This window comes from Chiloscyllium plagiosum, unplaced genomic scaffold (assembly GCF_037043375.1).
Source record: "Chiloscyllium plagiosum isolate Xiang-an unplaced genomic scaffold, Cpla_swu_hap1 HiC_scaffold_12, whole genome shotgun sequence".
Lineage (NCBI taxonomy): Eukaryota > Metazoa > Chordata > Chondrichthyes > Orectolobiformes > Hemiscylliidae > Chiloscyllium > Chiloscyllium plagiosum.
The window spans coordinates 96,072,099-96,099,451 of record NW_028270150.1 but is presented as its reverse complement, the minus strand read 5'-3'; the positions used below and the strand labels follow the sequence as shown (position 1 = coordinate 96,099,451).

Sequence of the window (27,353 nt, the reverse complement as noted above, 5' to 3'; positions counted from 1 at the left end):
TGCTGAGGTCACAGAGTGTGATGCTTTTAATGGCCCACATCACAACATGGATGTCAAGTCTTGAGTTGCTAGATCTGTTTGAAGTCTGTATTATTTAGCACGGTGCCACACAACACGTTAGAGGTTATTCTCAATGTAAAAGTGGGACTTTGTCTCCTTAAGGACTGTTTGGTGATTGCTCTTCCTGATACTGTGATGGACAGAGACATCTACACCCAACAGATTGGTAAGTTTTATGGACCAGGCTAGACACTCTCAAAACATTTCAGAAAGTAACCCAGAATTTAACTTTATATATAGGAGGTGAATTGCGGATATTCCAGGAGAGATGCAATTGATCAAACCACGTAGTTTTAACCAAAACCGAGTTTGTTTCCAAGATTACCAAATGACACACAAACAAAAGGGGACAGAATACCAAATAACTTACTTATTTGAAAACCCAACAAGTTGTCCCAACTTAATGAGGCTGTTCCAGATGCTTGCCATAATCCCGCTCAGCACACAAGGTAAACTCAAACACAGGGTCTTCCAGGAGAGATGTCAGAGAGAGAGGAGGATCAGCATGGACCTGCTCCTTTGGGTCCAGCAGCTTGAAACCTTCCTGACTGCTTTCAGTGAATAACCAGACTGCCAAAAACACCAAACCAAACTAATCTGGCATTAGAGTGAACCAGATGGGCTTTGCCATGGTCGTCAGTATGTTCTTCATTGCAGATTTTGTTTAATAGAATTCAAATTCCATCATCTGCTGTGGCAGGATTCAAGCCTGAGTCCGAGATCATTGGCTGACATTTTGGAGAGATAGTCTCGTGATAAAACCAGGAGGCCATCACCTCCATACCTCCACTACATGGAGGTCTCTCGGAGACTGTGTGGAGGTCTGTGGAGGACAGCATGGAGCAGTAGAGGGGACTGTATGGATGTGTACAGGAGACTGTATGGAGGGGTATAGGATACTGTATGGAGGGGTATAAAGACTCTATAGAGGTTTATAGGAGACTGTGTGGCAGTCTGCAGAGGACTTCGTTGAGGTCTAAAGAGGACTGCATGGAGATACACAATGATCTGTCTGCCTGTTATGCTTCATAGAAAATAGAACATAGAACATCGAACATTACAGCACAGCACAGGTCCTTCGGCCCTTGATGTTGCAATGATCTGTGAAACCAATGTGAAGCCCATCTAACCAACATGGTCCACATGTTTAGCTAACAACCAGTTCAATGCCCTTAAAGTTGGCGAGTTTGCTACAGTTGCAGGCAGGGCATTCCATTCCCTGACTACTCTCTGAGTAAAGAACCTACCTGTGACATCTATCCTGTATCTATCACCAATCAATTTAAAGCTATGTCCTCTCGTGTTAACCGTCACCATCCGAGAAAAAAAAGACTCTCCCTGTCCAACCTGTCTAACCCTCTGATCATCTTGTATGGCTCTATAACGTCACCCTCAACCTTCTTCGTTCCAAAGAAAACAGCCTCAAGTCCCTCAGCCTTTCCTCATACGACCTTCCCTCCATACCAGTCAACACCCTGGTACATTTCCTCAGCAACCTTTCCAATCCTTCCACTTCCTTCCTGTAATGCAGTGATCCAAACTGTACACAACACTCCAAGCGAAGCTGCAACAGATCTTTGTACAGCAGCAACATGACCTCATGGCTCCAAAATCCCTTTACCAATAAAAGCTAACACACCATATGCCTTCTTAACGGCCCTATCAACCTTGGTGGCCACTTTCATAGAACATAGAACCATGAATGTTACAGCACAGTACAGGCCCTTCGGCCCTCGATGTTGTGCTGACCTGTCAAATTAACCTGATGCCCACCTAACCTACACTGTTCCATTATTATCCCTATGTATCTCCATTGAACATTTAAATGCCCTTAATGTCGGTGTGTCTACTACTGTCTCAGGCATTGTGTTCCACGCCCCTAATACACTCTGAGTAAATAAACTTCATCTGACATCTGTCTTAAATCTGTCATCCCTCAATTTGAAGCTATGTCCCCTCGTGTTAGCCTTCACCATCCAAGGAAAATGCTCTCACTGTCCTCCCTATATATGTCTTGATTAAGTCACCTCTCAACCTTCTCTCTAATAAAAAACAGCTTCAGTTCCTCAGCCCTTCCTCATACGACCTTCCCACTATACCAGGCAACATCCTAGTAAATCTCCTCTGAACTCTTTCCAAAGCTTCCACATCCTTCCTATAATGCAGTTACCAGAACTGCATGCAATGCTCTAGGTGCGGCCTTACCAGTATCATGGATCTCTGAAGCAGGATCTCGTGCCTCCGAAACGTAATCCCCTTACCAATAAACGCCAATACAGCATATACCATCTTAACAACCCTATGAATATGAGCGACAACTTTCAGGAATTTATGCACCTTGACACCAAAATCACTCTGTTCATCTACACTGCCAAGAATTTTACCAATAACGAACTTTGCTGCATTCCTGTTACTTCTTCCAAAGTGAACATCCTCACACTTTTCCCCATTTAACTCCATTTGCCACGTCTCTGACCAGCTCTGCATCTTATCTATATGCCTCTCCACAACATCCTTCGGCGTGACCCACAACACTGCCTACCTTAGTGTCATCTGCAAACTTACTAACGCATCCTTCTACGGCCACCTCCAGATCATTTCTAAAAATGACAAATAGTAATGGCCCCAAAACAGATCCCTGTGGCTCCAAGATGAATACTTCACATCAACCCTCACCCTCTGTCTTCTTTCACCTAGCCAATTACTGATCCAAACCGGTATATCACCTTCAATCCGGAAACTCCGTATTTTGTGCAATAGCCTACCGTGCAGAACCTTATCAAATACCTTACTGATGTCTCTATATACCACATCAACCATCTTACCTTCATCCACATTTTTTGTCACCTTCTCAAAGAACTCAAAAACGTTAGTGAGACACAACCTACCCTTCATAAAACCGTGTTGACTATCCCTAATTAATTTTTTCCACCAGATCTTATTTTATCTCTTGTAATCTTCTCCAACACCTTACCCAAAACTGAAGTAAGGTTTACTGGTCTATAATGACCACGGTTGTCCCAACTCCCCTTCATAAACAAGAGAACAATATTTGCTATCCTCCAGTCTTGTGGCACTACTCCTGTCGACAACAATGACATTATATTCAAAGCCAAAGGATCTGCACTCTCCTCTCTGGTTTCCCAGAGAAACCAAGGATAAATCCCATCCGGCCCAGGGACCTTGTCTATTTTCAGGTCTTCCAAAATTGCAAAAAACTTCTCTTTGTCAACCTCAATCCCATCTAATCTTTTAGCCTGTATCTCTGTATTCTCACTAACATTGCCCTTTTTCAATGTGAATACTCACATAAAGTATTCATTAAGTGCTTCACATCTGTCCTCGGGTTCCACACACAACTTCCAACTACCATCTTTGATTTGCCTGAGTCTTTCTCTAGTCATTCTTTGCTTCCTGATAAACCAACAGAAGGTCTCAGGGTTTTCCTTGATCCTATCCGCCAACAACTTCTCATGTCCCCATCTGGCTGTTCTTCGCCTCTACCTCCCATAAAACAAAATCTTTCACCGTACTGAGGTACATGTGACAACAATAAATCAAATCAAATGTTGTACATGGGTCTGAAAGGGTTAATACTGATTGTGTGTAAAAAGGACAACCCACAGTGACCATGACATGGTGGGAAGATCGAGGAGGAGTTGAACAAAAGATCAGATTCTTCTAACAGTCTCTGTTACAATGGACAACACATCCTTCTGATGTGTAAATAATCACTGAGAGGCAATGAGAGATCCCCTACATGGTATAAGAAATTCACGTTCTAGTTAGGGAGCAATTCTCAGGCACCTTGTACACCCAGGAGATTGGAAGTATTTGGAGTGATAGAATTTAGTACAAAATTTATGTAATCTGGTGCTTTTAAGGAAGCTTCACAAGTATACACATTTTATTTGTATTACAAAAGGGAAAGAGGCCAGTGATTTCTTTCCAAAACAGTCTTCATAAACGAAGCCATCTTGGACAGCCACACAGCCGCCCTTATTCCCAGAACAGAACCACATCAGTCTGTGGGTCGCAACTGCATGAGGAACACTTACATTATGCTGGAATTGACAAATAAATAAAGCACTTGAGGTGTTTTGTTTCAAAGGAGAAAATGATTTCGTATCCAAGTGTTAGGTTTCAGACCCAGCTTGATACCTGACTTGTATTTATGATGAGGATAACTGGCAAACGAACGGCTGCAAGGGGATCAGGATTAGGAGCTGAGTAGTCAAGGATTTACATCAGGCTGGTTGTAAGAAAAGGAATTTGTGGAATGTCAACGAGTTGGATTTTGGAGCAGCTTGTGAGGGAGCCCATTAGGGAACAGGCAACATTGGATTTGATGCTGTACAATGAGGCAGACTTGATAAGGGAGCTTAAGGTGAAGGAACACTTCAGAAGCAGTGATTATAATATGATTGAATTTACTCTGCAATTTGAGAGGGAGAAGATAGAATCAAAGGTAACGGTATTACAGCTGAATAAAGGCAACGACAGAGGCATGAGGAAGGAGCTGGGGAGAATTGACTGGGAGAGGAGCCCAATAGGAAACACAGCAGAACAGCAATGGCAGGAGTAATGCAGGTGCCAGAGCAGAGATTCATCCCGAGGGAAAAGAAACATGGTACAGGGAGTTTGAGCCAAACATGATCGATGAGGGAATTCGAGGATAGCAGAAAAGCAAAAGAGAAAGCATATAATGTGGCGAAGGGCAATAGGAAACCAGAGGATTGGGAAGCTTACAAAGACCAACAGAGGGCAACAAAAAATGAAATAAGGAGGGAGAAGATTAAATGTGTGGGTAAATTAGCCAGCAATATAAATGAAGACTGTGAGTTTCTTTAGATACATAAAGAGCAAAAGAGAGGCAAAAGTGTATATTGGGCTGCTGGAAAATGACACAGGAGAGACAGTGGCGGGGATCAAGGAAATGGCTGAGGAACTTACTTTATATCAATCTTCACTGTGGAAGACAACAGTTACATCCCAAAAATACAAGAGAGTGAGGGGCAGAGCTCAGTATGGTGGCCACCACCAGGGAGAATTTGTTAGAAAATCTGAATGGCCTGAATGTGGATAAATCAACTGGACCAGATGGACGACACCTCAGAGTTCTAAAGGAGATAACTGAAGAAACAGTGGAGCAAAATCAGCATGGTTTCATCAAGGGAAGTCATGCCTGAGAAATCTAGAATTCTTTGAGGAAGCAACAAGCAGGTTAGACGAAGGTAAGTCGATGTATATTATCTGCCTGGACTTCAAGAAAACCTTTGACAAGGTGCCTCACTGGAGGCTACTGAATAAGATAAGGACCCAGAGTGTGGGAGTCAAGGTGCTAATATGGATAGAAGCCTGTCTGTCTGCCAGAAAGCAGAGAGTGGGGATGAAAGGGTCTGTCTCAGGATGGTAGCTGGTGACAATTCATGTTCCGCAAGGCTCAGTGTTGGGACCACAACTTTTCACATTTTACATTAACGATCTGAATGAAGGAATCATGGGGATTCTGGCTAAGTTTGCAGATGATACAAAGGTAAGTAGAGGGACAGGTAATATTGTGGAGGCAGGGAGGCTGCAGAAGGATTTGGCCAGGTTAGGAGAGAGGGCAAAGAAGTGGCAGAGAGAGCACAATATGGGAAAATGTGAGGTCATACATGTTGGTAGGAAAAATAGAGGCATGGACTATTTTCTAAATGAGGAAAAAATTCAAAAGTTTGAAGTGCAAAGAGACTCTCGTCCAGGATACTCTCAAGTTAAACTTGCAGGTTGAAGTGTTGAGCCACAGGGTGGTTAGTTTGGTTGGTCCGGGTGTCCCAGAGGTGTTCTCTGAAACGCTCCGGGGAGACAGGCCGCCTACTTGCGGAGCGTTTCAGAGAACACCTCTGGGACACCCGGAACAACCAAACTAACCACCCTGTGGCTCAACACTTCAACTCCCCCTCCCACTCCACCAAGGATATGCAGGTCTTTGGACTCCTCCATCGCCAGACCACAACAACACGACGGTTGGAGGAAGAGCGCCTCATCTTCCGCCTAGGAACCCTCCAACCACAAGGGGAGAACTCGGATTTCACCAGTTTCCTCATTTCCCTTCCTCCCACCTTGTCTCAGTCAAATCCCTCGAACTCAGCACCGCCTTCCTAACGTGCAATCTTCTTTCTGACCTCTCCGCCCCCCACCCCAGTCTGACCTATCACCCTCACCTTGACCTCTTTCCACCTATCGCATTTCCAATGCCCCTCCCCCAAGTCCCTCCTCCCTACCTTTTATCTTAGCCTGCTGGACACACTTTCCTCATTCCTGAAGAAGGGCTTATGCCCGAAACGTCGATTCTCCTGTTCCCTGGATGCTGCCTGACCTGCTGCGCTTTTCCAGCAACACATTTTCAGCTTACTCCTCATTCATACAAGTGTGTTCACATGTATCCCATGGAGGGCAGACCAACCTCACTGTATCTTTGTCACACACCCTAGAGAGGGCAGATTGTCCCTACTGTGTCTATATCACACACATTGCATAGAGCTGACTGACCCCATTGTGTCTATATCATTGACTGTGGGAAAACAGACCATTTACTCTGTGTCTGTAGTAGATCACCAGGACTGCCAACTGAACATACTCAGTCTGTATCACAAAGATTGGAGAGTGCAGACTCCCCTCACTGTGTCTGTACCATTGACCCCACGGAGAGTGGATTGGATGGATTCTGAGACAGAACACATTTCTAATCCCTGAATCCTTCAATCCGTCTCATCATTTAATGAAATTCACCATTCGGGTAAAAGGGTATTTTAGCATGTTCTTCAGCTGTTTCCTGAACTTAGTCTGGGTCACGACGTATATACAAGTGTTTGTGCAGCAACTTAAGAGCTGGAGAATGAATCCAATATCTCGTACAAAATAATGTAGATATAGGTCCCTGTTCCCCATCCGATATGTGTGTTTCCATAGAGAGTATACCATGAACACTGACCATAACAGGATGAAATTCCCTGAGATAACAAACAATAAAATGGTGGACTTCCTTCGAGTCCCCATTTCTGGGTCACTGGGATTCTCCCCACTGCTGTGAGCCCGAAGTCTCCTGCGGGCTCTGCTGGCCACTAAAATGTGTCTGACACTTAAAGCATTGAGCAGCAGAATCAGAACAAAAGGCACTGCTGGGTTCAGGATATAATAAAGACACTCGATTATTCCCCAGGCTGGAGATGACAGGATATCAGCTGGTACTGAACAAAACCAGGGGAGATTTCTCATCAAATACTGAGATGTGAACATAAAGTACCAGAAAATGTTCTTCAAACCACTCAGCACAGTCATTGTTCCCAGAACCACAGCTGCTGTCTTCTCAGTACAAAATTTAATTTGCAGATTTGGGCAGCAAATGGCCACATATCGATCAAATGTAAAAGTGACTGTAAACCAGACAGAACAGTCAGTGGCTGCATAAAGGAAGACAGCGTGGATATTACAGATGGGGATGGCCCGGATGAAACGTAACTTTCTCTTAAAAACAATTGGAATGTGTCTCAGTAGCACATCAAGGATAATAACCAGGATATCTGCTGATGACATTGCGACCAGGTATCGAGTAATACATTTTGAAAGACCACACTTTCCTTGCGACAAAATTAGAATTGTTATGATGTTCACTGTGAGGAAGGAAAATAAACAGGAAAATTAATCAAGCCGGTAGAAAAATTACCAGTTACACACAGTACATTGTTTGATTTCTAAATGTGTCCCACTTCCTGAAAATGTATTAAAGTAGGGTGGCATGGTGGCTCAGTGGTTAGCACTGTTGCCTCACAGCGTCAGGGACTGGGTTTGATTCCTGCCACAGGTCACTGTCTGTGTGGAGTTTGCACATTCTCCCCGTGTCTGTGGTGGTTTTCTCCGGCTGCTCCGGTGTCCTCCCACAATCCAAAGAAGTGCAGGTCAGGTGAATTCCCCATAGTGTTAGGTGCATTAGTCAGTGGGAAATGAGTCTCGGTGGGTTACTCGTCAGAGGGTTGGTGTGGATTTATTGGGCTGAAAGGTCTGTTTCCACAATGTACGGAATCTAATCGATTTATACCCATGGTCATGTAATCTGCTGGTTCCAAAACGAAATCAGTAAAATTTACAATTAGGTAGAAATCCATACTTGGGTTGAAACAGAAAATGAGGAGATGATGTAAAGATTGACACTGGGCTGACAGATTATTGAAGTGAAAACAAGGGAATATCGGAAATATCACAAAGACCATGGGAGGTATGTTTCAGTTTCTGAAGTGGGACAGAGATCAGTGACCCTGTATTAGGGTGGAGAAAATGTCCAGATTCCTGCTGTTCATCACCACAGAGTCATTCAAAATTAGTGTGGAAGGATCAGCCCAAGTTCCCCTTCTTTAGCATCTGGTGTCCATGGTGGATATCTGCACACATATCCTGCTCTTGATCATTATCTAATAAAGCCAGATTATAGGGGATACCTCAGTCTGTAGTATTCTCTCAGATATGAACTTAGAGTTAGTTTTCCGATGGAGTTGATGGTCTATTGATTTCAGATGGTAGAGGTCACATGTTTGGAAGATGTTGTGACAGGGCTCTTCCAAAGTTACTGCAGTGCATCTTCCACATGCCTCACATTGCTGCTGGGGCGCATTGATGGTGGAAACCGGGAATGTTTGTGGGCGTGGTGCCAGTCAAGGGCACTTTATTCTGAATGTTGTTAAGTTTCTTGAGTGTTGTTGAATCAGAACTTACCCAGGCAGGCGGGGAATATTCCATCATATTCCTGCCTTACCCTTTGTCAATAGTGGACAGGCTTTGGGGAGTCAGTAGGTGAGATATGTATCACAGAATTACCAGTCTCTGAAATGGCCTTGGAACAATGGTATTCATATAACTGGGGCCATCTCAGTCTGTGGCACTGGTAACACCCCTCTCTCCATCAGGGGGTTGGATGTGGGGGATTCAGTGAAGGTAAGGCCAATCATTGTTAAGAGAAGACGTTACATTCTCTCTATTCAGACATACTTGACACGTGTGTGGCATAAACACGACATGTCAGTCCAGGCCTGAATACTGACCAAGTGTTGCTAAATATGGGCATAGTGTCTGACAAGTCAGGAATGGGAAAAAAACTTTGTGGAAGAATCAACAAACATCCTGAATTCTGACCTTACAATGGAGGGGTTGTCAATGAAGAAGCAGCTGAAGATAACTGGGCCGAGGACACTTCCCTGAGGAATTCCTGCAGCGATATCCTGGAGCTGAGGTGACTGACTTCCAACAACCACACCCATCCTCCAATGTGCCAGGAATGACCACAACCAATGAGAGTTTCATCTTATTTCTCATTAATATAGGTTTCCTTCAGCTCAGACTTGGTAAACTGCTGCTTTGATGTCAAGTGCAGCCCCTCTCACCTCACCTCAGGAGTTCAGCTCCATTGTCCTTATTTGGATAATTGTTGTTATGAGGTCTGCTGCTGGGCAACCCTGCAGAGCTGGACACCAGTGAACAAGTTATTGCTGAGTGAGTGCAGCTCGGTAGCTCTCTTGATGACACCTTCCACCACATTGCTGTTCATTACGATGAGACAGATAGGGTATTCATTAACTGGATTTGCTTTGTTCTACTCTTTGGGAATTACTTGTAAAACTTCCCATGTTATCGGGCAGTTATCGGTATTGTAATTTCATTGGGACTGTTCAACTCAGAAGCCGTGTACCATTATCAAGATATTTTCAGTACCATTATGACATACAGTGCCTTAGCTGTTTGTTGTGTTAGCTCCTGGTGAGCACTGGAGAGTCTCTACTGAAGCACAATCCAGCATGTGGACGACACACCCAGGAAAGGAAAAGGGAGATCAGGTTTAATAATCACCCAGTTACCAGAAGGAAGACATTCAGCCCATCAGATCTGCATGGGCTGTATTTTACGTGTTGACACAATGGCGAGCACTTACCTTTTCCCAATCAACCTTCACATTGATTCGATTTTAATACATTCAAGTCTCTCTTCATTGTCTCAGTACAACCTGACCAAGGCTCCTTCTCCATCAACTGTCAAGTTATTTACCTATTAGGAATGGGACCTGAAAATGTATTATTTGTCAGAAATGGAAACCATCTGCTCAACGTACTCTCTTTCACAGGATACCTCGTGATCCAAGCTTACAGCAACATTTTGTTATTTTATTGGATCATGGTTAACGGGGAGAAACAAGTGAACATTTCAGGTCGATGCTGTTCCATCAGCAACCCCAGCCTTGTCTGTTCTTATTTCAGATTTCCAGCACCTGCAGTATTTTACTTTCGTTCATTCATTTTATAACTTTTCATTAATATTGGCAGAATGGTCCATATCTCTGCAGGCTCAGGAACTGATTCAAGTGACCTCAATATGGCTCTGGGAATGTTTTCTCAATTCTGTGTAAATGAACAGATTTTGAAAGAGTCATAGATGGCAAAACATCTGAAACTTGTCTTCGTTTACTGTACCTCAGTGTAGGATATATTTTGTTGTAGCACGATTGGAACTTGGTGATCCTGTTCCTCAGTATAAAATTGTATTCTATGTGTAATATAGCCAGAGAAGTGAGATCGATAGGCTCAACTGTGCAAGTCTTGTGATGGGGTAAGATGATGGAAAAGATTAATTCAGAAGATGTAAAGATACTTTATTTCAAAGTTGGCAGAACGTGGATTTGCATATTAACCAGTGACACCTGCAGACTGGAACAGCCAAAACTGTCATGAAGAGGGACAAGTGAATGATAGTCTCACTAATTGGTCATTTTAATAAATAAAAAGCAATGAGAAATGTATTTCAAAACCAGAGTATGATCACGGAAAGGACAGCTATGTAACAAATTAATCAACTGATTGTGTAGATACAGAGCTTTACTCAATATAACACCGAACCAGATGGCAAATTGTGGATAATGTAATGGTTTTTAAGATACTAAACATATATCCCGAGGGAAAGGCAGCAGTAGGCTGCAGTTAAGAGACAAGTTTGAGGACTGCAGCTTGAGGACGGGTGTTCCATTGTGAATGTGACAACTGACCACTGCCCTTTGCTCAGTATCACCACTTAGTCTTTATTGTGGGAAATGTGATCAAGTCTGTGAGATATTTGTAAATGTTCATTATACTCATGGGGTTGTGGAGCTAATCCAACTGAAAGTCCCTTCCGATTAGCGCTGCCAACTTGGTGTGCTATTGTTTAGATACAGAGCTTTACTCAATTGACCTTAGGCTTGCAATGACATGATAGCAAAGGTCAGAAAATATATCAATTTTAATCAAATAAAAATCTTCACAGTAAGGGCAAGAAGGAAAAGATAAGATGATAGAAAGCAAACAGAAATGCTGGAAATTCTCAGCAGCTCTGACAGTGCCTGTGGGGAGACAGAGTTAACATTTCAGGCTGCTAACCCTTTGTCAGAACTGGAAATGTACTGAAACAGGATTTAAACCAGTCATGGAAAGGAAGGAACAACAAATGAAAAGATCTGTGGTAACCCGGGAGACAGGAGACATTAGATGGGAGAAGGGATGAAACTGAAAAGCAAAATGAGATTGTAACGGGACAAGTAAGGAATAAAAATTATAAATAGGAAAATCCAAAATCATTGATAAAGATGCTTCCCAAAAAATAGGGCAATGTTTGCAATTGATGCGAGTTCAATAACGTCAGATGAGGAATGCTGACCCATGGTTTTGTTGTGGCACAGTGATGATTTAGCATCTGTACTTAGAGCCGTAGAGTCAAGTAGAGATATATAGCACTGAAACAGACCCTTTGGTCCAACTTATCTATGCCAAACAGGTTTCCTAATCTGAAGTAGTCTCATTTTCCTGTATTTGACCCATATACCGCTGAACCTTTCCTACATTTGTTTTTATTCCCCTATCCATATACCTGTCCAATTTGTTCCAAATTTTGTCATTAAACCTGACTCGAACACTTTAGCACTTCTTTAGCTTGTTCCATGCACAGACCCCCCTCTGTGTTAAAATGTTGCCCCTCAGGTTCCGTTTAAACCATTGCCCTCTCGTTTTGAGGGGATGTGCCAAACACTTACTTTACCACCCTGTCAACCTGTGACACCAACTCAAAGGTACAAAGTACCTGCACAGCTCGGTCTCTTTTTTCAATAACACGAGGCAGCATTACAGTGGTGGTGGAAAAGCACAGTAGGTGAGGCAGACCTGATGAAGGGCTTTTGCCTGAAACGTTGATTTTCCTACTTCTCGGATGCTGCCTGACCTGCTGTGCTTTTCCAGCACCACTCTAATCTAGACTCTGGTTTGCAACATCTGCAGTACTCACATCTGCCTCGTTTGTTTTTAATTCTACCCAGGGCCCTACCACTAACTGTGCTGACTCATTGGTGTGGGAAACTACGTGGGGGTGGTGTGGAAGAAGGTGTATTGCAGGTGGGGTTGAGCAGGTCATTAAATAAGGTTGTTTTGGAGTAGACCTTCTCTTGTACAAATACAGGAACACTCTCATAGCCAACAGTTATGGCACAGAGACCTTGCTTGGTTTTGGATTTTGTCATGGGGCAGTGTGAACAAATTGATGGGCAAGAAGGGTCAAGGGTCACCTGGAGCATGCGAGTAGATTGACATGCCAGTAGTGAAACGAATAATACGTCCATGACCAGACACTGTACAGGCAAGTTAATTGTAATTGAGCAACACGTCTCAGAAACAAAGCAAGGCACATTCTAAAAATCTCTGATATTCAAACAATCTGCATTTTTTTGGCAGCCAGTTTTGCAAGAGTGTAGTTTTATCCTCCTGATATAGAGGGAATGGGGAGTGTGGGCAATGTCAGTCAGGATGGGGAACTGGAAGATGAGTTGTCTGAAAAGGTCCCCGTGATGAGATACATTTTGAGAATAGTGGACACCTGAATCAGTGCCAAAAACGAACATGAGGTTGACCCAACTTGGAGTCCAATGGATCGGTAAGATTCTGAACACTTTCACTGATCCTCATGACTTGGCCAAGGCCAAGCTAGAGTCAATGGATAGGGTTATAAGGTTAAAGTAGGAACCAAAGGCACTGACTTCGGTCTTTCCAATTGGAAACGACAAGACCATTAATAGAGTGAAATATGATTTACAGATTAGATTAGATTACTTTCAGTGTGGAAACAGGCCCTTCGGCCCAACAAGTCCACACCAACCCGCCGAAGCGAAACCCGCCCAGACTCATTCCCCTACATTTACCCCTTCACCTTACACTACGGGCAATTTAGCATGGCCAATTCACCTAACCTGTACATTTTTGGACAGTGGGAGGAAACCGGAGCACCCGGAGGGAACCCACACAGACACGGGGAGACTGTGCAAACTCCACACAGTCAGATCTAATGGGAATAGAGACATAGGGTCTTAGCAGGAACAACAGTAACAGCAGCGAGGAGGAGAGAGTAACTGGCAGGAAAAGCAATGCTGTTAAAGATAGTTCTTAGAGTTAATAGCAGGGCTAGAGACTTACCAGGAACACCAACAATAACAAGGGTGGGATAGTAAATGTGTTGAATAACCAGGACTATATAATTGATCCGGGTTGTTAATGACATCAAGTGGTAATTTGCAGAAATATAATCAATTGTTGCTGAGAAACTCCTGCCCATTGTTGTAAAATTCCGATCTTCGGTGTTCAGATTCCAACCCATGGTTGTAAAATTCCAATCTATTGTTCTCAGGTTCGAATCTCTCTTCTCCCGAGCTCCCAGTCTCTGGAGCTGTCGGTCCCTGTTAGTGCTGGGGGTGATGCTGGAGGTGATGCTGTCACTGATACGACAGCTTTGAACATTGTAAGGAAGTTGTAATTAATAGAAGGGGGAGTCCCTCCGGGGACACAATTATGGTTCATTGAGTTTGACATTAAAGACAGTCACTAAACAAACAGGTTCAGTTAACCCTCTTCAATCCAGTACACTATTCCCCCAATGGAATAGGACTTGTACCTTGGACTGCATGGACATGAGTTTCTGAGAGAAAGAGAAGTAGAGGCATTGACCATAATCTTTCACTTCTCTGAAGATATTGAAGTGGTTCCATAGAAATGGACGGTTGTGTTGTGCTCACCACACAGTGTGTTTTGACTCTTATACCGAGCAAAGAAACTGCAACAAGACTCTTAATAATAATGAAGGATAATATTTATTTATTTAAAACAATAAATATAAAAATAACAAAATACAGTATCAACTTACAATTGACACAATTACTCTATTTTGTGCCCAAACCCACCCCCCGCCCACCCCGAACGCAGTCAAACCCTGCCCCGCCCACATCCCAAGTCAACCACCCATCCACCCCAACCCCGCACCCCCACCCGCTCCCCAAACCCGCAACCCGACCACCCCCAACGCTGTCCAAACCTGTCCCCATCTGCCCCCAAACCCGTCATTGCCTGCTCCCTAACCCCACCCCCAACCAGGCTCCCAACCCCTTCTGACCCTGTTCCCACTCGCCATCTAACCCTGTACAACACAGCCCCTACCCAACCCCATCTGCTCCAAACAACCCTGGCACCCCCGTCCAACCCCAGCCACCCCCAACCCTGCCCTCCCGCCTGCCCCCTAAACACTGTCCTACACTGCCCCCCACCCGCCCCCAAAGCTCCGTCCTACCCCAACTGGCATCCCCCACCCCGCCCGCCCCAACACCGCCCCCCCACCCGTCTCCACTCCCCCTCCCTGCCCGCCCCAACACCGCCCCCCCACCCGTCTCCACTCCCACTCCCCGCCCGCCCCAACACTGCCCCCCACCCGTCTCCACTCCCCCACCCCGCCCGCCCCAACACTCCCCCCCACCCGTCTCCACTCCCCCACCCCGCCCGCCCCAACACTCCCCCCCCATCCGTCTCCACTCCCCCACCCCGCCCACCCCAACACCGCCCCCCCACCCGTCTCCACTCCCCCACCCCGCCCACCCCAACACCGCCCCCCCACCCGTCTCCACTCCCCCTCCCCGCCCGCCCCAACACCGCCCCCCACCCGTCTCCACTCCCACTCCCCGCCCGCTCCAACACTCCCCCCCCACCCGTCTCCACTCCCCCTCCCTGCCCGCCCCAACACCGCCCCCCACCCGTCTCCACTCCCCCACCCCGCCCACCCCAACACCGCCCCCCCCACCCGTCTCCATTCCCCCTCCCCGCCCTCCCCAACACTGCCCCCCCACCCGTCTCCACGCCCCCTCCCCGCCCACCCCAACACCACCCCCCACCCATCTCCACGCCCACTCCCCACCCACCCCAACACCGTCCCCCCACCCGTCTCCACTCCCACTCCCCACCCGCCCCAACATTGTTCCCCCACCCGTCTCCACTCCCACTCCCCACCCGCTCCAACACTGCCCCCCCACCCGTCTCCACTCACACTCCCTGTATGACCCACTCCCACCCACACCCCCACTCCCAAACCCCTGCCTGTTAGAAACACGTCTTTGATGTAATGTTTATGTCGGGACCTCAAGATCTCCTTCGGATGATCCAATTTTTGGATAATTGATATTTGGTTAATCGAGGTTCCTCTGCACTGCAAGCCCACCCACTCCCACAGCTACCTAGACAACATCTCCTCCCACCCTACCTCCTGTAAAGACACCATCCCTTATTCTCATTTCCTCCACCTACACTACATGTGTTCCCAGGATGACCAATTCCACCTCAGAAAGTGCCAGATGGCCTCCTTCTTCCAGAATCACAACTCCCCTTCCCACGTGGTTGACTGTATTGGAAAATTAACAAAATTAACATTTATTGTGAAATCTGAAAGAGAATACTTTGCTAAATTTTGCAGGCAGACAGCCTGGCCTTGCAAAGTCTTGCAAGCAGTCAATTCAGCAGAGTCAGGGAAAAGACAAGAGCAGTAAGCAATTATATCAACAGCAAAGGAATGAGAAAACAACTCTATATGTGGAAATGAGCTTGAATGTTGCCAGCTCTTGTCCTTCAGGTATGATAATGCTGAGTGATGTATCGTATAAAGAGAATATGTGAAAGCTATTCAGTGCCCCTTACATGAGGCGTTTTGCTAATTGTATTGGCTCCCCTGCAGTGGTTAAATAAACTTTTTCTTTGCTCTTGCTAGCATTTGAGTTGAGTCAATTTAATATCCACGACATTGACGATGCCCTCCAGCTCATCTCCTCCACTTCATGCACCGCCGCCCTGGAACCCCACCCCTCCCAATGCAACAAGGATAGACACCCCTGGTCCTCACCTTCCACCCCACCAACCTCCACATACAAAGCATCGTTCTCCACCACTTCCACACCTCCTAACGGACCCCACCACCAGAGACATATTTCATTCCCCACCCTATCAGTATTCCTGAAAGACCATGACCTTCACAAGCCCCATGTCAGAGCCACTCTCACCACCAGCACACACCCCACTCCTGTCACTGCACGAAGTGCAAAACCTGCGAACACAACCTCCGTCCAGTCCCCAAGGGATCATTCCACATCCGTCAGAAATTCACCTGCACCTCTCCCAATGACATCTACTGCATCCATTGTACCCGGTGTGATCTCCTGTACATCAGGAAACGGGATCCTCCTTGCAGATCGTATCAGAGAACTCTCTAGGACACCCGCACCCACCAACCCCACCGTCCCGTGGCTGAACACTTCAACTCCCTCTCTCATTATGTCAATGACATGCAGGTCCTGGACCTCCTCCACTGCCAAACCGTTACTACCCAACACCTGGAAGAGGAACACCTCATACTCCGGCTTGGGACTCTGCAACAACATGGTATCAATGCTCATCTCCTCTCTCCCCACATTTTCCCAGTCCCAAGCCTCCAACTCTGCACCACCCGCCGGACCCATCCATCACTTACATCTCTGACCTATGACCTTTCCCAGCTACCTTCCCCTCAGCACCCCCTCCCATTTATCTGTCAGCCATGACCCACAAACCTCATTCCTGATGAAAGGATTGTGCCTGAAAAGTCGATTCCCCTGCTCCTTGGATGCTGTGTGACCAGCTGTGCTTTTCCAAAACCATACTGTTGACTCTAATCTCCAGCGTCTGCAGTCCTCACTTTCTTCTATTGGTCAAATAGCTGCCTAACAGAGACTTCTCAGTGTGTTGTGTATCCTTGGTCTCTGCAGCTTGTCAATACTGCATCCTCCTGGTTCCTGTGTCCGTTTCCTGTCATTCCCTCCTGTGGTGACACCTGGAATTACCATTTGGCAATCTGGGTCAGCCTGTTTTTCCATAGTCTGTACTAGACCTTTTGCATAGTCACGTGTCCATGGTGCGGGAACGTTGTTAGGGATCTGAGGAATAGTGAATTGGGGATGTTCGGTTTCCCTATTTGTCAGGGGGTTATTAGGGAATCCAGTCATGTTTAGACCCTGGGGAGGTGTTTAACATATCCGTGATATACGTTACGAGTCAGTCACTCCAATTTGTTCAGGAGCCTTGCATTGAATCAATCAAATTGTCTGGGTTCCCTTGGACATTGAAGCTGCAGTTGGTGATGGGAAGGAATGGATTTTGTCGGGGGGCAATGCAGTGACAGGTCTTTAAGGATGTGTCTGCGGGTGTCCCCTTCATCCTTTCCATTTGTTCCAGAGCAGTGACATTGGCTTTTAACTGGTTGACATGGGACCAGGGGGTTTGGCTTATTGCCCACAGTGTGTGGACCTGAGTATTTAGGGGAAAGAGAGGAGCTCGGGTTGTATATCTGTCGGATCAGCTGCTGTTGTATAGCGCATTCAACAGGGTTAACGTTGCTGTGGACGGAGGCCTGCCTTACTTTCCTTTTGGTCTCGAACCTGCCAGCTGCTGCCAGCTGAGTGACAGTGATATTCTCGGTGAGATGCTGCATATTGCTTTCTCGTGGGTGAGGGCAGTGAGGGCGGGTTCACTGAGGTTGGAGACCAAACATGTAGTCGAATCCTTTCATGGGTCGGCTTGTCAGCAGGATATGGGGGGTATACCCTGTAGACTGGGAGATAGTGTTGCATACCATCATAAGGACAAGTGGAAGTCCCAGGTTTTGTTGTCCTGTTGTTCCGTTTTCCTGATTTTCCCTTTTCAGGTGCGAATCATCCTTCTCACGATCCCACTGGATTATGGGTGGTATGCAATTTGGAATTTTTGCTTGATACCAAGCAGAGCCATCACATTCTCCATGACCCGGCTGGTGAAATGGGATCCTGATCTGACTCAATACTGCAGGGTGGACCCTATCTTGTAAATACCTATTGTGTTAGCATTTGTGCGGTTGTTTTGGCTATACTTGTCTGAACGGGAAAACCACGAACCGTGTTTTGCAAATCCGAATGATGACCAGGATGTAGGTAAACCCATTCCTACATGATATCAGAAGACCTACATAGTCAATTTGTGGATTTGTCCAAGGCTTTTGTAATGTTGCTATTCCTTTAACAATGTTATGTGGTCCTTGGACTTTATTCAGAGGGGTTGTAAAGGCAGAGGTTCTGAAATGTCTGGGTTTATCTAATTGAAGAAGCTTTCAAGCTTTAAAAAAAATACTACATGTACAATGAAAGGGCAGTGGTCAGTTCTCCCAGCTCAGTTTCCCTCTGGTTTGGTTTGGTGTGAGCTGTCTGGCTGTTCTGCTGCTGGTGGTCAGTTTTTTTGAGGCTGCTGGTCAAAGAAGCAGCTCCATGGTGATCCTCCTCTCTCTCTCTAAAATCTCTCCTGTAAGAACCTGGGTTTGAGCTGACTTGTTTTACAAAGGGGCTGTTTATGGGGATGTTGCAAATATTTAGAACAACATCATTAAGTTGTGATAGAGTCAATTGGCTTTTAAAATATTTGTTATTCTGTATTCTGTTCTCTTTTGTTTATGTTTCATTTGGTCATCTTACAAATCAATTCTGTTTTGTTTATAACTGAGTGGTTGAGCCAGCTGCATCCCTCCTGGAATATCCGATCTACACCTGCTTATAAACAATGAGCAAAGTTAGGGTCTGGGCTAACTTCTTGAAATGTTTGGAAAGGGTCTGGCCTGGTCCATGGCACGACTGACTCTGTGGAGTTTGCACGTTCTCCCCGTGTCTGCGTGGGTTTCCTCCGGGTGCTCCGGTTTCCTCCCACAGTCCAAAGATGTGCAGGTCAGGTGAATTGGCCATGCTAAATTGCCTGTAGTGTTAGGTAAGGGGTAAATGTAGGGGTATGGGTGGGTTGCGCTTCGGGGGGGGCAGTGTGGACTTGTTGGGCCGAAGGGCCTGTTTCCACACTGTAAGTAATCAAATCTAATCTAATCTAATCTTCCACGGGACGGGTAGGCCTCAGTCCTCCCTTTCGAGCATAACTGTCTGGATTATTTTGGGCTTTCTCTAGACAGTTCCCTACATAGTGTGTTACAGCCCTGTGTAACTCGGGCCACCAACACAGTTCTTTCAATCGTTTGGTACTGGCCTCTATTCCCTGGTGCCCATGTCCATCATGGGACTGATATATGATTTGTTCCTTTCCTGAGTCGGAGCGATATAGACTCCTGTTTTGAAAACTAATCTGTCCCACAGCTGCAGGGAATCTCTTTATTTGACATAAGCCTCTGAGTAAACCCCTCCCACAGTGTGTTTGAAGGAATCATTTTGGACTGGGCCTGTCTATGTTTGTCTGGCTGACAGACACGGCATTGGCCTGCTCACCCATGGGGGAGCTGCCAGAATTATCTGACATCAGCACCTCTCCTCGCTAACACATATACTCTGAGGTTACCTTCTGGAGTTGTTTTGTGGTGGCTATTAACTTTAATTATGCTGCATTTCCTTCCACTAGCGGCCTGCAGTATGTATTTGGATAAGGGGCTGATGATAGGTTTTCACAGCAGTTGAACTAAACCCTCGAGCTTCCCATAATGGTGAGAATTCAGTGAGGATGTTGCACACAGACAATGCTATCAGGGTATACCTCTGTGGGTGAAGGGAACAGATCAGGGTGGCTGACCACATCGGCTCCAGCTACTAGTTCCACAGCCTGGGCACTTCAATGGCTGCCTCATTTTAAAGCTAGTCCCAATAGTGGCTGCTGTCCTTGAGTGTTGGTCATTTATATCCCACAGCCGGTGATCCGACTTCCGTCTTCTACTGTGGAGGATCCACCTCCATCAATTCTGACAGCTGTGTCTGGTTATCTTTTTGTTTCATCACTAATTGTTTTTCCTGCTGTTTAGGTATAAAAGGGTGGGTGGGGCTGTTTAGTGTCTATGATTTGGCAGGCATGTGGGTCTCCCCCATTATTTAGGTTATCTGTTAGGAAGGAGGGCACCTTGGTATATCTGATCTTGGTGTCCCAGCCAGGAAGCATTGGAGTCCATCGTGTGACTCGAATCTAGCTCACTGAGCTGGCTTTGATTCGGCCGTCCAACAGGAGCTGGATTGAGATGTGCTCAGTCAGTATGGTCAGTGGGTTTAAACTAATGATATCGTCGAATTACTGGATTGTCCAAAAGACTGCGAGGGAATGTCGTTCACACATGGAAAACCCTTGTTACACGGATGTAGGAGCCTGGAGGGGTAGGTCACTGTGTCTGGCCTACCGTGCCGCTCCTGCAGTAGAACAGCAGCTATTGCCCAGTCTGTGGTTGCATTTTCTAGGCTGCATGTTATGTCAGGGTGTGGTACTAGTAAGGCAGATGCTGTTGTGAGGGGCATGTTTTAAATAGTTACTGCCTCAGGGTTTTGAGATGTCCAACACCAGATAGCTCTCTTTTTCGCAAGAGAGCGGCGGGAGCTGGGCGGAAGTTCAGACGGAGCGCAAAGCCGGTCGGGAAGGTAAGTGATTACTATTAGAGAGGGTGTGTTCTAAACCACAGGTCCTACAAAGTAGGGTCTCCCTCCCTCCCTCCTCCTCTAACCTTAATTAAGAGTCCACAGACGTGCCACAAAAAGAGGGTCTAAGGAAGTTTAGATCGAAGAGTGAGGCTTCAGCTCAGGACTCTTTGACAAGGAGGTTGAGTGAAGTGATTACACCACAGTTGAAGAGGGAGAAGACATGACTGCCCAGCTGGTTCAGTTCGCTACGTGCTTGATGTGGGAGGTCAATGACTCTGGTGTGTCTGGCTCGTATATGTGTGGAAAGTGTGTGCACATTCAGCAATTGACCGAGAATATTGCAGCGCTGACGAAAGAACTCGAAGACCTTAGGCTCATCCGAGAGAACGAGATCTTTCTGGACAAGACCTTCAGCGATGTTATTGCACCAATCATGCCAGAAGAGAGCAGAACAGACAGAGTGCAGGAAATCCTCAAGGATGAGGGTGAAGAGCCAGAGGTGGTGGTACATGTTGGCACAAATGATGTCGGGAAGAAGAGGAGGAACATACTACAGCGAGACTTCGGAGAACTAGGAAGAAGGCTGAAAAGCAGGACGTCCAAGGTGGTTATCTCCGGTTTGCTTCCAGTTCCTCGGGCTAGTGTGGCCAGAAACAGGGAGATAATGGACTTGAACGTGTGGTTGGGGAACTGGTGCAGGAAGCAAGGATTCAAGTTCTTGGATCACTGGGGTATATTTTGTGGTAAACATAAATTCTACAAGAGAGACGGCTTGCACCTTAATAGGTTAGGGACCAGTATTCTGGCAGGCAGGTTTTCTACTGCAACACCGCTGCATTTAAACTAAGTAGCAGGGGGGAGGGGACAAGCTGGATGTTTAAAAAGGAAATTAAAGGGAAAGTTAGAACAAGAGAAGTCAAGAAAGACAACTGTATTAATGAGGCAGAAAACTCGAAAAGGCATCATGCAGTAAGGTTGAGTGAAATAAGGGTTGATGGGAAGGGTGAGAGCAGTAACAAATTAAAAATACTATACATGAATGCACGAAGCATTAGACATAAGATGGATGAGCTTGAGGCTCTATTGGAAATTGGCAGATACGATATCGTGGGGATAACTGAGGCGTGGCTTCAAGTGGACAGGGCCTGTGAAATGAATATTCAAGGATACACGTGCTATAGTAAGGACAGACTGATGGGCAGAGGGGGTGGGGTGGGGTGGCCTTGTTGGTAAGGGACGATATTCAGTCCCTTGCGCGGGGGGACCTAGAGTCAGGGGATGTAGAGTCAGTATGGATAGAGCTTCGAAATACTAAGTGTAAAAAGACCCTCTTGGGAGTCATCTACAGGCCCCCAAACAGTTGTCTGGATGTCGGATGTAAGTTAAATCAGGAGCTGAAATCGGCCTGTCGCAAAGGTGTCACTACAGTTGTTATGGGGATTTTAACATGCAGGTAGACTGGGAGAATCAGGATGGTATTGGGCCTCAAGGAAGAGACTTTGTGGAGTGCCTCAGAGATGGATTCTTAGAGCAGCTGGTGCTGGAGCCGACCAAGAGAAGGCAATTCTGGATCTGGTATTGTGTAACGAACCAGAATTGGTCAGAGACCTGCAAGTGAAGGAGCCATTGGGAAGTAGTGACCATAATACAATAAGCTTCAATCTGCAATTTGAGAGGGAGAGGGTACAGTCGGATGTGACAGTACTTCTGTTGAATAAAGGGAATTATGGAGCTATGAGGGAGGAGCTGGCCAAAGTTCAATGGTGCAATACCTTAGCAGGGATGACCGTGGAGGAACAATGGCAGATATTTCTGTGTATAATGCAGATGTTGCAGGATCAGTTCATTCCTAAAAGGAAGAAAGATCCCAGGAGGAGACATGGACGGCCGTGGCTGACGAGGGAAGTAAAGAAACATATAAAGTTCAAAGAGAAAAAGTATAACATAGCTAAGATAAGTGGGAAAACAGAGAACTGGGAAGCTTTTAAAAGCAACAGAGGATTACTAAGAAGGAAATACGCAGAGGAAAAATGAGGTACCAAGGTAAACTGGCCAAGAATATTAAGGAGGATAGTAAAAGCTTTTTTAGGTATGTGCAAGGCAAAAAAATGGTTAGGACAAAAATTGGGCCCTTGAAGACAGAAACAGGGGAATATATTACTAGGAACAAAGAAATGGCAGAGGAATTAAATGGGTACTTCAGATCTGTGTTCACTGGGGAAGACACAAGCAACCTCCCTGAGGTAACAGTGGCTGAAGGACCTGAACTTAAGGGAATTTATATTTGCCAGGATTTGGTGTTGGAGAGACTGTTAGGTCTGAAGGTTGATAAGTCTCCGGGGCCTGATGGTCTGCATCCCAGGGTACTGAAGGAGGTGGCTCGGGAAATCGTGAATGTGTTGGTGATTATTTTCCAGAGTTCAATAGATTCGGGGTCGGTTCCTGAGCATTGGAGGGTGGCTAATGTTTTACCACTTTTTAAGAAAGGTGGGCGAGAGAAAGCAGGAAATTATAGACCAGTTAGTCTGACCTCAGTGGTGAGAAAGATGCTGGAGTCTATTATAAAGGATGAAATTACAGCATATCTGGATAGTAGTAACAGGGTAGGACAGAGTCAGCATGGATTTATGAAGAAGAAATCATGCTTGACTAATCTTCTTGAATTTTTTGAGGATGTAACTCTGAAGTTGGACGAGGGAAATCCAATAGATGTAGTGTACCTGGACCTTCAGAAAGCTTTTGATAAAGTCCCACACAGGAGGTTAGTGAGTAAAATTAGGGTGCATGGTATTGGGGGCAAAGTACTAGATTGGATTGAAAATTGGTTGGCTAATAGGAAACAAAGGGTAGTGATAAACGGCTCTATTTCAGAATGGCAGGCAGTGACCAGTGGGGTACTGCAGGGATCCGTGCTGGGACCGCAGCTTTTTACAATATATGTTAATGATATAGAAGATGGTATCAGCAATAACATTACCAAATTTGCTGATGATACAAAGCTGGGTGGCAGGGTGAAATGTGATGAGGATGTTAGGAGATTACAGGGTGACCTGGACAAGTTAGGTGAGTGGGCAGATGCATGACAGATGCAGTTTCATGTGGATAAATGTATGGTTATCCACTTTGGTAGCAAGAACAGAAAGGCAGACTACTACCTCAATGGAATCAATTTATGTAAAGGGGCAGTACAGAGAGATCTGGGTGTTCTTGTACACCAGTCAATGAAGGCAAGCATGCAGGTACAGCAGGTAGTGAAGAAGGCTAACAGCATGCTGGCCTTCATAACAAGAGGAATTGAGTATAGAAGCAAAGAGGTGCTTCTGCAGCTGTATAGGGCCCTGGTGAGACCACACCTGGAGTACTGTGTGCAGTTCTGGTCTCCAAATTTGAGAAAAGCCATTCTGGCTATTGAGGGAGTGCAGCGTAGGTTCACGAGGTCAATTCCTGGAATGGCAGGATTACCTTACACTGAAAGACTAAAGCAACTGGGCTTGTATACCCTTGAGTTTCGAAGATTGAGAGGGGATCTGATTGAGACATATAAGATTATGAAAGGATTGGACACTCTGGCAGTAGGAAACATATTTCCACTGATGGGTGAGTGCCGAACCAAAGGACACAGCTTAAAAATATGGGGTAGACGATTTAGGACAGAGCTCAGGAGAAACTTCTTCACCCAGAGAGTGGTGGCTGTGTGGAATGCTCTGCCCCAGAGGGCAGTGGAGGCCCACTCTCTGGATTCATTTAAGAAAGAGTTGGATAGAGCTCTCAAAGATAGTGGAATCAAGGGTTATGGAGATAAGGCAGGAACAGGATACTGATTGAGGATGATCAGCCATGATTATATTGAATAGCGGTGCAGGCTCGAAGGGCAGAATGGCCTACTCCTGCACCTATTGTCTATTGTCTATTGTCTATATGGTGTTTGTCTGGAATTTATCCACACATTCGTGGGCGCACAGGGAGTACAGTAGGGGCTGAGAACACATCCTTGCAGAGCTCCAGTGTTGAGGGTTATCCTGGAGGAGGTGCTGCTGTCTATCTTCACTGATTGTAGTCTGTGGGTCAGGAAGCTGGGGATCCAGCTGCAGAGGGTGGAGCCGAGACTCAGAGTCTCAGAGGTTTGTGATCAGACTGGAGGGGATAATGGTGTTGGAGGTGAAGATGTAGTCAATGAATAGGAATCTGACATAGATATCCTTGTTATCCAGATGTTCCAGGGGTGAGGGTAGGGTGGGGAAATGCTGTGGACCTGTTACATCGGTCGGCAAATTGCAGGGGATCGAGGCAGGCTGGGAGAACAGGCTCACCAGCCTCTCGAAGCACTACAGTATTAGTCACTCTCACTGGGCGGTAGTCATTCAGGCACATTGCACTGGCTTTCCAAGGTACTGGGGTGTTGGTGGTCTTCTGGAAGCAGGTGGGGCCTTTGGAGTGCAGTCAGGAGAGGTTGAAGATTTCAGCGAATACTTCCACCAGGATCTGAGTGAACGGCCAGGAACTCCGTCTGGGCCTGGCACTTTCCTTGGATTGACTCCGAGGAAAGTTGATCTGACATCAGCAGCAGTGACAGAGAGGACATGCAAGGACTGCCACAAACACTACGTAGGACAAACAGGAAGAAAGTTAGCCACCAGGATACACGAACACCAGCAGCCACAAAAGACACTACCCTCTCTCCCTCGTAGCCCTACACACGAAGGATAGAAACCACCATTTCGACTGGGACAACACATCTATTCTGGGTCAGGCTAAGCAAAGACGTGCCAGAGAATTCCTAGAGGCCTGGCACTCCAACCACAACGCCATAAACAAACACATAGTTCTAGATACCATCTATCAACCCCTCAGAAAACGAATAGGAAATGACATCACCACAAACCCCAGGAACCCCATCCAGGGCAAACATATAAATAGAAAGCAGGAGACAACAGCTTCGCTTCACTTGGAGGTCGCCACTGATGATGTTACCGAGCCAGGTAATGAAACGTCTGGATATCAAACCTACAGCTCAGCGAGCAAACCTACACCCTAAACCTCAACCTGAGCTACAAACCTTCACAAACCGTATTCATTGGTGGGATCTGGGCACTGCTGGGTGGGCCAGTATTTATTGTCTGTCCCTAGTTGCCCCTTGAGAAGGTGGTGGTGAGTTACCTTCTTGAACTGCTGCAGTCCACCTGCTGTGGGTTGACCCACAATGCCATTAGGGTGGGAGTTCCAGCATTTTGACCCAGTGATGGTAAAGGAATGGCGATGTATTTCCAAGTCAGGATGGTGAGGAGATTGGTGGGGAAGTTGAAGCTGGTAGTGTTCCTATATATCAGCTGCCCTTGACCTTCTCGATGGAAGTGGTTGTGTGTTTGGAAGGTGCTGTCTGATGATCTTTGGTGACTTCTACTTTGCATTTTCCAGATACTACATACTGCATCAGAGCATCAGAGATGGAGGGAATTGATGCTTGTGCTTATCGTGCCAATCAAGAAAATGCTTTGTCCTGGATGGTGTACAGCTTCTTGAGTATTGTTGGGGCTGCACCCATCCAGGTGGGTGGGGAGTATTCCATCACACTCCTGACTTGTGCCTTTAAGATAGTGGGCAGGCTTTGGGGAGTCAGGAGGTGATTTACCCACCGTGGTATACCTAGCCTCTGATCTGGTCTTGTAGTCACTGTGTTTTATATGGTGAGTCCTGCGGAATTACTGGTCAATGATAACCCACCTGATGTTGACATTGGGGAATTCAGTGATGGGAACACCATTTAAATTCAAGGGGCATGTGTTAGATTGTCTCTTATTGGTGATGGTCTTTGTTTGGCATATGTGTGCTGTGAATGTTACTTGTCACTTTTAGCCCAAGCCTGGACATTGTCCAGATCTTGCATTTGAACATAGACTGCTTCATTATCTAAGGAGTCATGAACGATGCTGATCTATGTCAAATTATCAGTGGACATCCTCACTTCTGACCTTATGATGTAAATGTTTGGCCAAGGACACTACCATGAGGAACTCCTGCGGAGATGTCCTGGAGCTGAGACGACTGACCTCCAACAACCACAACCATCTTCCTCCGTATCTGGTCTGACTCCAATCACCGGAGAGTTTGTTCCTCCATTGATTCCCGTTTTGCTCGGACCCCTTGATGCCACACTTGGTCCAATTGGCCTTGATGTCACAGGCTGTCACTCTCCCCTCCCCTCTGAAATTCAACTCTTTTGTCCATGTTTGAACCAAGGCTGTAATGAGGTCAGGAGCTGGGTGGTCCTGGTGGAACCCAAACTGGGTGTCAATGAGCAGGTTGTTGCTGAGCAGGAGCTGCTCAATAGCACGGCTGATGTCATCTTCCAACACTTTACTGGTGATTGAGTAGAGACTGACAGGGTAATTGGCCGGTTGGATTTGTCCTGCTAAATATGAACAGGACATACCTGGGCAATTTTTTGCATTATCGGGTATATCCCAATGTTGTAACTGTAATGGAGCAGCTTGGCTCGGGCACA

General features: G+C 46.1%; 1 protein-coding gene across 1 annotated transcript; it reads right to left on the bottom strand.

Moving 5' to 3' along the window:
* Positions 1 to 6,816: 6,816 nt before the first annotated feature.
* Positions 6,817 to 13,752, bottom strand: LOC148148604 (putative G protein-coupled receptor 139). Its single transcript, XM_087992337.1, has 2 exons — positions 13,572 to 13,752; positions 6,817 to 7,715 (listed from the first exon to the last, which is right to left on the bottom strand). Exons 1-2 carry the CDS (start codon positions 13,750 to 13,752, stop codon positions 6,817 to 6,819), a joined length of 1,080 nt encoding a protein of 359 aa, XP_087848463.1.
* Positions 13,753 to 27,353: the final 13,601 nt, after the last annotated feature.

Coding starts and splice junctions, on each gene's coding strand:
- LOC148148604 (XM_087992337.1), bottom strand. CDS start 13,752: ATGGGTTGGAATCTGAACACCGAAGATCGGAATTTTACAACAATGGGC. Junction 7,716..13,571: donor TGTTATTGTTGGTGTTCCTG/GTAAGTCTCTAG, acceptor CCTTCCTCACAG/TGAACATCATAACAATTCTA.